At 34.7% G+C, this 13304-nt stretch overlaps 1 protein-coding gene across 4 annotated transcripts in view; it reads left to right on the top strand.

Annotated features, from left to right (window-relative positions):
• Window positions 1–13304, top strand: part of LOC149796181 (uncharacterized) — a 92191-nt gene that overhangs the window by 51086 nt on the left and 27801 nt on the right. For all 4 annotated transcript variants that reach the window (XR_016422499.1, XR_016422500.1, XM_089966127.1 and 1 more), the window contains 3 exons: window positions 3512–4639; window positions 10043–10082; window positions 10903–11020. Coding sequence is in view for 2 of the 4 variants with exons in the window: in XM_089966127.1 (XP_089822253.1) it covers window positions 3512–4639; window positions 10043–10082; window positions 10903–11020 (1286 nt within the window). In the remaining 2 variants the exon portion in view is untranslated. The remainder of the gene's footprint in view (window positions 1–3511; window positions 4640–10042; window positions 10083–10902; window positions 11021–13304) is intronic.

Raw genomic sequence — 13304 nt, 5'->3', positions numbered from 1 at the left:
GAAAAAATATATTATTTTTCCACTGCAACAAACAATTTTGCAACAATCATCCTAACACTTCAGTAGCCATGACTGAGTCTGGTAACTAAGAGATTTTTGAACAAGTGCCTTTGTCTGCAGTATTGTGTCTTTAATCTAAGTATCTGACTTTGAAAATTACTCCTGAATTTTGCCATTTTCAACTTAAAAATTGTTGTTGTTGTTATAGGGTTTAATGTCATTTTTCGGCACAAGATAGGCTATACATGGCAGCCAGTATCAATGGTGGAGGAAGAACCCGGAAAACCGCGGAAAGAACCACTGACCCATGAGAATCTACTGGGAAGCTTTCTCACATACCCACATTAGCTGAGCCCAAGCCTCAAACACATGCAGACAGAGGTGAGATGGCAGTGATCCGTAACGTTGAGCACTTTAGATCACTCTGCCACTCGGGGTCCCTCTTAGAAAATTAAAATCATTTTGGTGCAGGAACTCTGATGTCAGATCCAACATAATATGATGTGATGGAAGATCTGGTTTAGTGCAATTTGTTAGTTGTAATGAGTATAAAAAGTAACAGACCTGGATCGATTGGTGCATTATGCAATGGCAGAACAGGGTCTATGTTTTTCTGCAGTTGGATCCAACCTATGAGTAGGTATATATGGTATGCAATCTTCCAGAGCCAGAGCAATATAAGTGAGTGTCATGTAACATTATTGTAACAAGGAGCAGACATACAAAACTATCAGATTTAAAATTGACTTAAATTTTATTATAGTTAAATTCCCTTGTTTTTTTGTTGAAGTAGAAGGTAAAGTGCATAGATGAACAATCTGTATTTTTTAAAAATAGTAAAACCATCAAATCTTGTTTGCTATTTGCAGTTTGCATTAAAATTTCATTATTTCTTTTTAACTGAAGAAATAAATCCATTTTGAGCTAGATTGTTAACCTGATGTGAAAACAAACTATCAGTTTCCTTAGCAAACAGAAATAGAATGTGTGCATTGTGTCTCAGTCAAATAATATTGTGTATATTCGTCAAATACTTTTAAAGGAGGATACATTTAATTTACTCTGTGCTAGTTTTTTGCACTCATTTTCTTTATTACATGTACAGTAAAAACTGTTATGAGCTACATCTGCTAAGCGTAATGCATGGATCAATTTTATTATATAAACACTCTGTCATTAGCGACCACCTGTTGAACGTGACCAGCAACCTTGATGTTTTGGCAAAATATGCATTTCAGCACTGCTATGAATGACCACATCACAAAAATGAGGATAAACTCCACTGACCTTTATTTAATCCCTGTAACAACAACTGCTCATACCGTTCTATAAAAAAAAAATAGGCTGGCTACCGATATCTGAAATTTTTTAGGTATGCTTATAGTGTTTAATAGTTTCTGTTGTAAACCAGACTCAAGTGCATGTAGATTATTCCCCAAGTCAGGTTCCCTGCTTCGTATGCACCATGCGTTGTTCTCCGCAATTGGTATACGGCAGAACAATGCATGGAGCATACAAAGCAGGGAACCAGACTAATTATTCCCTCACTTAGCATGTTTCCTGGCCTTACCATAGATTATATGTAGGTGTAGGACCCAGCATCTGTATGAACGACACTATCACGAGAACATCGATAGACACCACTGACCTATATCTAATCAATTGCTACAATGACCGCTTGATTAATAATGATTGTTCTGATTTAAAAAAACAACATAAAAGGAATATAAATTTTAAAAGAAAGGATTGTTGTCACCGGTGATAGATGCTACAGTCTGTAAACCAGGCTAGTGTACATGTCACGAATTGCCATTGTAGTGCTGAAATTGACATAGTGGTCGTGTATATTGTTTGTCGTTAGAGTTAATCTGTATTGCCTGCAGGTGAATAAGTTCATTGTCTATTAAACCAGCAAGAGGGTATCATTTGTGGGATTTGATTAATAGTGTTTAAAACTTGTGATGTTTGTTGTTTTTACCCCAATGTTAAGTGATTACATCTCAATCACAAAGCTGTTGTCTTTTCAAGTTGTAGCAACCGGGTTACACACTTTGTAGAATTAATCCCTGTATGTCTTCTTTGAATGAAACCATTGATTTTTGTCTCTGAGTAAATGGTTTTGTTTGTGGATGAGATAATTGTTTCTTTTTATTTCATTTATTGTTATATATGCATATGTATAGATTTTTCATATTTTCCCAAAGCCCAGTCAAAACCATCTTTACGTTCAACTGAGCACTAATAATGTTAAGGCCTAGAACCTTAATAACAATGGACAGACTTACAACTAAAAAGAGACAAATTTTAAGGCTGGAGAAAATAATTACTGTAACTGAAAGAAGTGAAAAAGAGCTGACCACTCACAAAAAAAGCAGTTTAAACATTGGTAAAACAAATTTTGGATGTTATAAAGGAAAAGGAGTACATCAGAAATGATTTCATATCCTAAAATATGTGATCTTCAAATGTAAATGTGATTTCATATATAATGATAGAGGTCTATCTCTGTTGCCATATAATTTTTTTATTAGATGAATGCATGCAGTATTTTTGCAAGAACTACTAATAAAGAATAGAATATATGTACAGTGATTCCGGTTATTTTTCTTTAAATTGTTCTGAAACTGGACCTTGGAAACTGGTCTTTTTGTACAAACCTGCTATGAGAGACCACCTGTCTTGAGAGACCGCTTCTTGTTGGCAGAAGGGGCAGTCTCTCATAACAGGTTATCCTGTACCGAATAAAATTTAATTTCAAAGAAATGTTTTAATAACTCATCAAAAGATTATTAACAGATTTTGAATGAGCCTGTTTAACTTTTATTTCTTGGCTGCCTGATCTTGCATTTGGTTATGAGGATTATTTCAGTCAGATTAGTGATCTCAGTCCCACTTGGACCTCTTGTTCTTATTAAATTTTTGGATATGCCCTTTGATGGAAAGAGTGTCCCATTTTCATCACAGGTGTATCATTTTGCATTTGTTTTCATTTGTGGTTAGTAATAGCCATCAAATCCATGAAAATTGGCTCCCCATTAAAAAGAAATGACAATACAATTGATAGGCCGCCTTCCTCTTCTGTTTTCAGGATTATTCCTGAAGGCAGTTTGGGTCTAATTAGTGACAACCTACTGATGTTAAATGCTGTTTTTAATAATAAATATCTTTCATTTACTCTGTTATGTTAGTAAGTGATTTCTGCAATAATCTGTACAAATGCGTAATAACTTTTTGAAGAAAAAAGTGTTCACCCAAACCCTGAAAATCATTATCTCATTTATAATTGACAAGGTTATAATCACAGCTGTTTTGAGGGAAAATTATAAATGTGAAGTAAATTAAAATAACCACTGTTTACAAACCAATTGATCCTGACTAAATTCACCCATAAAATTATATTTATTGATTAAGATGGTAGAAACAAATTATTTCACTGGGCTAACTAGTTCATTTTATTTTATACACTCTTGTATTCTAATTATGAGTAGGTTTGTTTTTCCCTCCTCAACAGAATTTTGGATGAGTTTATGCAGCTGAGAGACCACTTTGACGAGCAGAAACATGAAGTGGAGAACTTCTACAGGAATCAGCTGCAGCTGATGCATCAAAAACAGAGTCGAGATTTGGAGATGCTCATGTACCAAGGCATTGAAAGAGGTGCACAGCTCTCGGTAGAGAAGATACAAGATCTGTTACTCAAACAGCAAACTGTTTTAAAAGAGTGTTACAGGAATCAGAATACTGATCTTAAAAGCTACCTGAGATCCCAAGAACAGGAACAGACAGGGCATCTGCTACAGAGGTACCAAGAGATATGCAATGAAGTTCTTACTAAGCATGCAGAAGAGAAGATGGAAATTCATAGATATAAAAAGGAACTTGAGGATCAAAAGCAAAGAGCAGAGTCTCTCAGCATCCAAACTTATCCACTACAAAATACAGTTGATAAAGAGTATCTCACTGCTGACTGTAGTAGGTCAATTGATGTCATTCAGGAATCATATTTCTCTGGAAATCAACCTACACAAAGTAAACCCATTTCAGTGTTTCCAAGAAGCTCTGTTCTCTTGTCTCCAAGGCCAAAGGAGGGCAAGGCATGGAATAGTGTGGCATTGTTTGGGAAAACTAACCCATCCCCTGTTGCCACTGTACTACCACAAAGGATTAACAAGGAGATAGTAGAATTAGAAACAGATGTCAATACTAGGAGAAGAGAAGTATCCAGAGTAAATGCTGTACAAACCAGTAATATGATTCCAAAAACATCTCTCTCTGCATCTGAAGACAACTCATCTAGAATGTTACTTAGAGATAAAACTCAGAGCATTGCTTCCAGCTCTATACCTGTTAACAAGAGCCATTCTGCAAAGCAAACAATTCAGGACACTAAAAGAAAATCATCATCTGGATCTATGATGCAGCCTTCAAAGATGAGAAAGAAGCAAGTGAAACCAAAGAGAAGATCAGAAAAACACAAATTTGTCAGAGAAGAGAGGCCAGCTTCACAAACACAACTCTCTTCCAACATTTCATCAGCAGATATTTATGATTTTAAAGATGATACCTTTCGAGGACCAGTTAAAAAACCTGCCAGCAGACTTGAAGTAAAGTCATACAGCAAGAGTAGTGATGTTGCCAGGTATTAACAGTGAGCAGGAATGAACATTTTATGATTTACATATGGGTTTTGTTGTATGCTATAGCAAATCAACTGCCTAACAGCTTGCAGGGTTCCTGCACCCTCCTGATTTTTTTGGAGGTCCTAGAATTCAACTGGAATTTGAATTCAACAAAAATATCCAGGAAACCTCCTTGAAAATTACTTTTTGTATAAAATGTCCTGGAATTTGATATTAAAAAGCTAAACAAAAAACGTTTCTTAGACAAAATACATTATTTTTCCACTGTAACTTTGCAGTGAACAATTTTGCAACAATCATCATATTACATCAGTAATCATGATTGAGTCTGATAACCAAGAGATTTTTGCTCACATGCCTTCAGCCGCAGTATTGTGTCTTTAATCAAAGTATCAGACTTTAACAATGACTCCTGAAATTTGTCATTTTCTTTTTGAAATCTCCTGGAAAACTCCTAGAAAAGAAAAATCATTTTGGTGCAGGAACCCTGATCTTGAGATAATTATGGTGGTAAAAATATTATCCCATCTTAAATCCATGATCTTACTGTTACAGTGTGACCCCGCTATAGTGCGTTCCGTTATAACACAAATTCGGATATAACACGGTCATGGTGTGGCTCCCGAAATTTCATATACATGTATTTTTCTTGTGCACACAAAAAATCTTTCTTAAAATGTACGGAAAAAAAAACGTAAAAAGTTTATTATCATTTTGGGGAAGAGATCATCTATGAATAATACAAGATGCTCATGGCTTGGCTCCTGAAATTTTATATGTACTTTTCTCGTACACGAAAAAGTATTTTTTCCTTCTTAAAAGTACGAAAAATAACGCATACAAAGTTTATTCTGGGATCGCGTAGGTCTTCACCAATGTTGCAAACTTTGATTGTTTTTCTTTAATGGCTGCAAAATATACCATGTGGCAATTTTTTTTTATATTGGCGACATTGTTGGCTGTTTAAACTTTCATTTATATAACAATTGGTTTGGAGTGCAGAAATTCAGAGGCCCCATGAAAGGAAGCCACAAACTGGATGTAGTATGTACTGAAATTTATCTATTGTTGCATAAACAAATTCTTTGTCCATATTGACAAACCATCTAAACAGTGCACTGTTATATCATAATCCACTTATCGTGACATCTAGCATGAGTTCTGTCTGTTGTGAAATATCTGCATTTTTGTTGTTGACATTTCTGGTAATGGAGATCAACCAGACGAGGCATTTTCTGGTAATCTATCTTTCATTGGATTTTTGGCCGCTCGCTACTAATTAATATATTTACAAAGACTGATATTTTTCTATGTGGATGGTAAGTAAAATTCCTCTTCTTTTCACTCAGAATTAAATCCTTCAGAACACTCACATTTTCTGTAGTAATCCCCGTCATCAAAACACCTGCGTCTCTATCATCCGTTGGCCCTTTGTTAATTTTCAGACATATGCGTGGAAGGTAGCATCACACTGCTACCACAAATGTAAAAAACAAAAATAAAAAATATACATCTTACTTATTGGTTTATTCAGTAGGCATGGAGGGACAGTAACTAGGATAGTCCAAACGACAGCCATTTCCTTTTTAAAAATGTACCCAGATACTGTAGTTTGCTGAAATTACAAAGGAAACGGATTACCTTTGAAGCACCGATTGTTATGAAAATATACTCTGCAAATGGAAAACATACCAGTCTCAATCATGCAATACAATTATTTGATGTTGCTGCCACAATAAGAAATGGGCATTTGTTTGGTTCTCCAAAGCTGTCCTTTAGCGGTGACTTCAATAGCCCATGCACCCTTCATCAAAGAAAGCCAACTACAATCTTTCAATAACAATAAAGAACTTTTTTTCAAAGGAAGTCAATACCAAACTTAAATAAAAGTGATGGAATCTGATAGATTTTTGCATTTTCCGACGTGACTGGAACATGTTAACTGTGTTGTGAAAGTTTCCTTTTTGTAGGGAAAAAGTGTATGCTTACGAACGCTACCAATGGTGGCTTCAAATGCACACTAACTTTTACCGACTTGGAACATACTGAAACGTAAATGTGCTTCGTCATTCGTTACGTGATTGTGCCATTTTTTTCCACTGAATTCAGACCAATATGACCTGTTACTAAATTATTGAATATTTTAACACTGTGTGCATATTTTCGATGGTTGCACTTGTATTGTGGATTCAATGTATATGATGAGGTTTGCAGGTGAGTACACGGTGTTGATACTCTATTGATGCTATACATTAGACATTTATATATAAACACGATTCACATATATGTACCAGTTCGTGGTTCTCTAAATAAAGTAAACTATTATATATGTCTTCTGGGTTTTCACTACAGGTGTATTTCTCATTTAATATCCATCAATTTAAGAAGGTAGCTGTGCTGATAAAGCACGTATTTTACCGCCCGCATTTATTACCTACACCCCCCACCCCCAGTTTTTTGGGGTATATTTTCTTCAGCTAACTGACCTGGTTGCTTATAACACAGTTCGGTTTATAATGCTGTCGGGTTTCATGGCTCCCAACTACCGTGTTATACCGGGGTCACACAGTTTTTGTAAGCGACCATATATAAGTTGGTCAAAGACAAAAGTTGTGGTGCCAAAAGAATATTAAATAGTTATTTTCTTTATGCTTCAAGCATTAAGCATGTAATGGAAGGATATGTGAGTTATATGGTGTTCATTTCATGTAGAATTTCAACCATATCTGGTCTTTATCTATATAAAATTGCACAGCAGTTGACATTTCCTGAGAGTTTTTAAATTCATGGACATCGAATTTTCCATGTCAGCTTATCCATAGCTGAGTTCTTCATTTCATTTTTACTCCCAAAGTGATAAGGTTCAGGAACATGAATGTAGCAAAATCTTGACAGGGGACATCCATTAATTATGTCAACAATTTTTAGGCAATTTTTTACCCCCCATCCCCCCCTTGTCAACAACTGTCAAACTTTCAGTGACCCCCCAATAAAATTTTTCCCCCTCTACAAATCTATACATATAACATAGATGCTATTTAATAGAAGTCCATGGATAGCTATACTATTTAGATGTCTATGGCTCAGTGCAGTCTTTGAATTTAGTTACAGCCTCCCTTAAAAATCTGTCTACAGTCTACAATCTACATTGAATAAAAACAAAATATGATGATGCAAGACTATGACTTTCTTGGCAAGAGCTCAACCGGTTTAGGATTAAACTGGTGGGTTGTTGACGGGCGAGCGAGTGTGTGCCATACCAACGCACTGACTAATTTCCTATTTTTTTATTTATTAAATTTATTGTAAAAAATAACATTGTTGACGTCAATTTATCTTGAATTCCCACCTCCCCCATGTCAACAATTGTCAAACTTCTTCAAACCCCCTCCCCCTCCTATTTTGTTGACATAATTAATGGATGACCCCACAACCCTCTGTATGTATTTGCATCAAAGCTTTAGTTACCAGAAATTACTATTTAAATGGATTGCCATATCAAAAGTGAACAACTTCATATGAAGACTAGGTTTTTGGGCAAAGGGGTAGGGGAAAAGACTGCATAATTGCTATAATATATTCTTGTTTTTCATATTGTAACTTTATGTGTGGTTGATTGATGAATGCATAACTTAGAATGCAGACTTTCTGTAGATAACTTTATATTGCATTTGGGGCCACAGGTCAAAGTCATAGATAAATTATTAGATGTTATGGTTTCTGCAGTGTTACATATTGTTTACGAGGTGGTACTGAGCATATTTTTGTTTCCCGTAGTATTGGTAGGAGCAATAATGGTAGTAGTAATTGTGGTTGTGATATTTATTTTTCAGTCACAGTTAGAGTGGGGTTTTTCTTTTTTGCATTTAAGACTTATTATGTTACAACTATGTTAAGCAACTCATAATGAAACAATAGACATCTTTTCACAGTCACCAGCAATGAAAGTAATACATATTATTACATTACCACACTGATTAAAAGTGAGACTTGTGGTGTGTAGGTACTAAAGACACTGGTGGACTATTATAGCCAGTCAGTCTACTTAACTCCATTATTGGGACATTAATGGTCCTTGTTTGAGAGAAAACCTTTAAAATTGAATACAAAATGAAAATAAATTTTTTGGGTTGGGTAGGTCTCATTATACATACATTATGATAGCTAGGTGTTATGATCTTGATTTCATCCATGAGACTATCAGTTGTAGAAGATGTGACATGCATTATCAGAACAATTGCTCAAGGTAGTTGAAACTCAAACTTAATTGTCTGTAGTGACCATTCAAGGTTAATAATTGCATCAGATAAGTATCATATATTTATTTTCCCATTGTAACTTTGATCTGGTCTTTGACTTATTAATAGCAATGACATGTGAATAATCTTTTAAGAAAAAATGTCATAGGCGTTTGCTGCAAGAAACAGATTCTCAGTCAGTTCTTTAAGGAAGAATATACATCAACTGTTTGAAAGGAGAAGTTATTACCTCACAAAAACACAAGTAATAAAGAGCAATCACCCATCTTTATGACTAAGTATAATTTGTGCGGACATGGGTATGGATGGACCCAGCCCTTGACTGAGATCATACGATGTTATCATATGTATATAATTAAATAAGGTAAACTTACTGAGTCTATACTAACTGCATATTTTTAATTTAAATGAAATCTCAGAGAAATAAATAAATCATGTATAATGCAGTAACTTGCCAGTGATGGTGGCAAAACTTTTGGTACACATAAAAAAAAAGTTTGTCTACAAATGAATTTATATTTCAAAGAAAGAAAAATAATATTCATGATCATTTCAAATTTAATGCACTAAAAGAGATGAGTGCCATGAATTCTATTGCTATGTTCTTTGTGTTGCATTGCCTTTACACCTCAAGCCTCATTCTTGCACTTCAGGTACAGAAGACAAGATCAAGGATGCATAAATTAAAGATTGTAAAAGGGTAAATTGTATCAGAATTAGCATCAGCATTTCCATTGCATTTAATATTTATATCATTAAGCTTTCTCTTTAGTTATGAATTGCTGCATGCATATTTATGAGCATCTTAAAAGCTAAGCCAAGGTCAGGTAAATACACAAAACTTATTCTAAATTAGTGGTTCTCAACATTTTTTGGACCACAACCCTAAAAAACATATAAATATGTTTAGCTTCATGACCCCATTTCAACATTTTGATAAGTTTTGGCACCCTCAAAAAATTCTGATGACCCTTCAGAACGTCCTTGAGTCTCTGATTTTGATCACAGCCCAGGGGTTGGGAACCACTATTCTAAATGATAATCTCTTGGTTGAACCTTGAATTGTCCTACTGTTCACTATTATGTACACCTTATTCTTTTGACCATTTTACAGTTTTCCTCAACTTTTATAATTTTTTTCAGGACGGAAATGTTGAAAAGGACACCTGGATCCCCATCTAATGTAAGATCGGGATGATGCTGTGGCAATATTTTAATATTATGAGTATTTACAGTATATTATACAAGATGTACAGTAACATAACCACACTTGTATAATTAACTCCAGTGGAAATGAGGAAATATTGCTGGTTACATCAGAAACCCATATAAAATAAATTTTTGTAGTCAGTTTTAAACTAAAGCAATATACTAAAATTTATTTCTTATTAATGAAATAATTGCTTGTCATTTTGTAACTACACAACAAGGAAGTTTATGGTGCACAAAAGCTTTAATAATAAGCAAGTTCCATTTCATTATTATCTTTGGACTGCTTATAATTTGTGGAGAAAAAAATAGATGCATATGAATTAAGAATCTTGTCGGACAACAATCTTTGTGCAACTACGCTGAAATCAGAACTGTATTTAAAAAAAAGATCTGTAAATATTTTGTATAAGATAGATATTTTTTTCTTACCTTGAAGACACTTGTAAAAAATGTGCATAATATGCTTTGCTTTGTAAAATTGGTTTATATCAACCAGTTGAGCTCTATCTTGAAATAAAGTTAATATTAATAATAATAATAACAGTCATAATAATAATATTGTTCATAAAGTTTTGTTGTTTTTATTATTATTATTATTATTATTATTAAAAATAAAAATACAGATTATAATATCTTGTGTTAATAGGTTTTCTCGATACTGTTTATTTTTACTTGACTATCTAAAAGAAGTAATACCAGTAGAAGTCAGTTGTTCAGTGTAGCCAAGAAATTTGCAAGTTGTTAATCTGCTTTTTGGCACAGTCTTTGCACAAAATAATGCTATCTTCCAGTCAGATGATAGTAGCAGTAATTCCTCCCCATCCATATCTGTGACAGAAGTTTTCATCCGCAGAAAAGTTAGGTGTGAGAGAAGAACCCCAGAGGTCACAGCTGACAACAGAAATAGTGGTAAATGAAAATGATTACACACACAAAAATAATAATAATAATACTCTTTTGCACTTTAGAGATAAAACATTTGAAATATCATCATGTTTGCAGTCTTCACAAGAACTAAATCATTTGTGATGTTGATTTTCAATTCATAATCAGTGTCAGTCTGCCTAAAAAAGTGTTGAATAATGCTTTCATTAGATAAATATTTCCCCATCCAAGAAAGGGAAAAATAATGACAACTATAGTAAGCATATTAAGTATGTGGCAGTACTCAGGTTGCAAGTAAAATGATTGCATTTTGCAACAAAAAACTATGGCTTTTGGAACTGAAAAATATCAGCTGTCTGGTAATGTGAATTAGGAATCATAATGCAGGAACTGCAGACATCAGCACTCTTCTAACTACAAGTATATAATGATAATTTATTAAATTTTAGTTTATGCACAACTTGATGATCTCGAGTTATTTTAGTTTTTCAAATTGAGCTAGGATCAGCCTAACACCAATTCTAGTTGAGCTGGCTTCAGCCCTCAACCCAGAATACACTGTAATGCTGGGATCAGCCTAGCAACGATTAGGAATTAGTCTTTCACATTGAGCTAGGATCAGCCTAACGCCAATTCTAGTTGAGCTGGCTTCAGCCCTCAATCCAGAATGCTGGGATCAGCCTAGTACCGATTGGGAATCAGTCTTTCACATTGAGCTGGGATCAGCATTGCACCAATTCTAGTTGAGCTGGCGTCAGCCCTCAGCCCAGAATATACTGTAATGCTGGGCTCAGCCTAGCACTGATTGGGAATCAGTCTTTCATACTGAGCTGGGATCAGCCTAGCATTTTTTCCCCAATCATACACTCATAAACTATCAGCCTAGCATAGATTTAGTTAAGATGGGATCAGCCCATAATACATTAGCATGTTGGGATCAGCCTAGCACATAGTTTACTTAAGCTGGGATCAGCCCAGAGTACACTTGAATGCTGGGATCAGCCTAGCACAGATTTTACTGGAGTTGGGATCAGCCCAGAATACACAGTCACGCTGGGATCAGCCTAGCGTAGATTTGCTTGAAGATTGGATCAGCCCAGAATATACTCAAATTCTGGGATCAGCCTAGTGCAGATTTTACTTGAGCTGGGATCAGCCAAGCGCCAATTCTACTTAAGCTGGGATCATCCCAGTATGCACTGTAATGCTGGGATACGCCTAGCACCAATTGGGAATTAGTCTTTACATTCAGATTCTAGCCCATAAGTAGCCCCCACAGAGAGAGCCAAATATTGTTTAAATGTTTTAATTAAGTGTTGATATTATTTTAGTTATGAGTTGATGTTATAGAAAATTAGTATTAATGAAAAAATGGCATTTTTGAGAGAGAAAGAGATAGAGTGAGGGAGAGAAGAGAATAAATGCATTTACTCATGTATCCTATATTTCTTACAATGCCAGTATTAAATCATTTTTTCATATGCTTCAGTACTATTATGTTGTGCATAAACTTCATTTTGCACTAAAATCAGTTAGTACATGGGTTTAGTTCAAAGTATAATCCTCTTTGATGGTGTGAGACTACCAGTACCTACATCAAGTGACAAGCCTGGCCTGCAGCTTTTCAAACAATGTTATTGACATGGAGAAGATCAGTAATCAGTCCAATACATGACCTGTGCAGTTACCCTCAGCTTATGTTACACATCCTAAAAGATGTGAACAAAAAAAGAAATGCAAATAATTACAGTCTGCAGTAAAATTACTGTCAATTAAACTGCCATTAATGCAGATCTCAGGCTAAGGCTTTTTTAATACAGACTGTTACCAGAGAAAATCTAAGGTAAAGGTCCCTTATCAGTGAATCAGAAGGCAGGCATTACAGTGGAACCCCGCTATAACGCGCCCCGCCATAACGCGAATTCGGATATAACGCGGTCGTAGCATGGCTCCCGAAATTTCGTGTATTCATTCACACATGGAGAAAAAAAATTTGGAGAAAAGTAAAAAAAAACAAAACAAGAAATTAACTTCATTTTGGGCATGAGATTAGTTTTGACTTTTAAAATAATATGATCGTGGCATGGTTCCTGAAATTTGAAATTCATTTACGTGTATTTTTATCGGACCGTGAAAATATTTGTTTAATGTACGAGAAATAGTGTGTAAAACGTTTATTATAATTTGGTGGAAGAATTCGCGTATGACTTTTAATAATAAACGATCGGAACTTAACAATTTATCCAGGTTCTTTAAGTGATTTTGGAGAAGTGATCCTGTATAATTCTAAAATAATATGATATATATA

The sequence above is a fragment of the Sinohyriopsis cumingii genome, chromosome 7, assembly GCF_028554795.1.
Source record: "Sinohyriopsis cumingii isolate HCF-2022 chromosome 7, ASM2855479v2, whole genome shotgun sequence".
NCBI classification, from domain to species: domain Eukaryota; kingdom Metazoa; phylum Mollusca; class Bivalvia; order Unionida; family Unionidae; genus Sinohyriopsis; species Sinohyriopsis cumingii.
The sequence above is the reverse complement of the archived record's forward strand: the minus strand, read 5'-3'. Positions and strand labels throughout refer to the sequence as shown.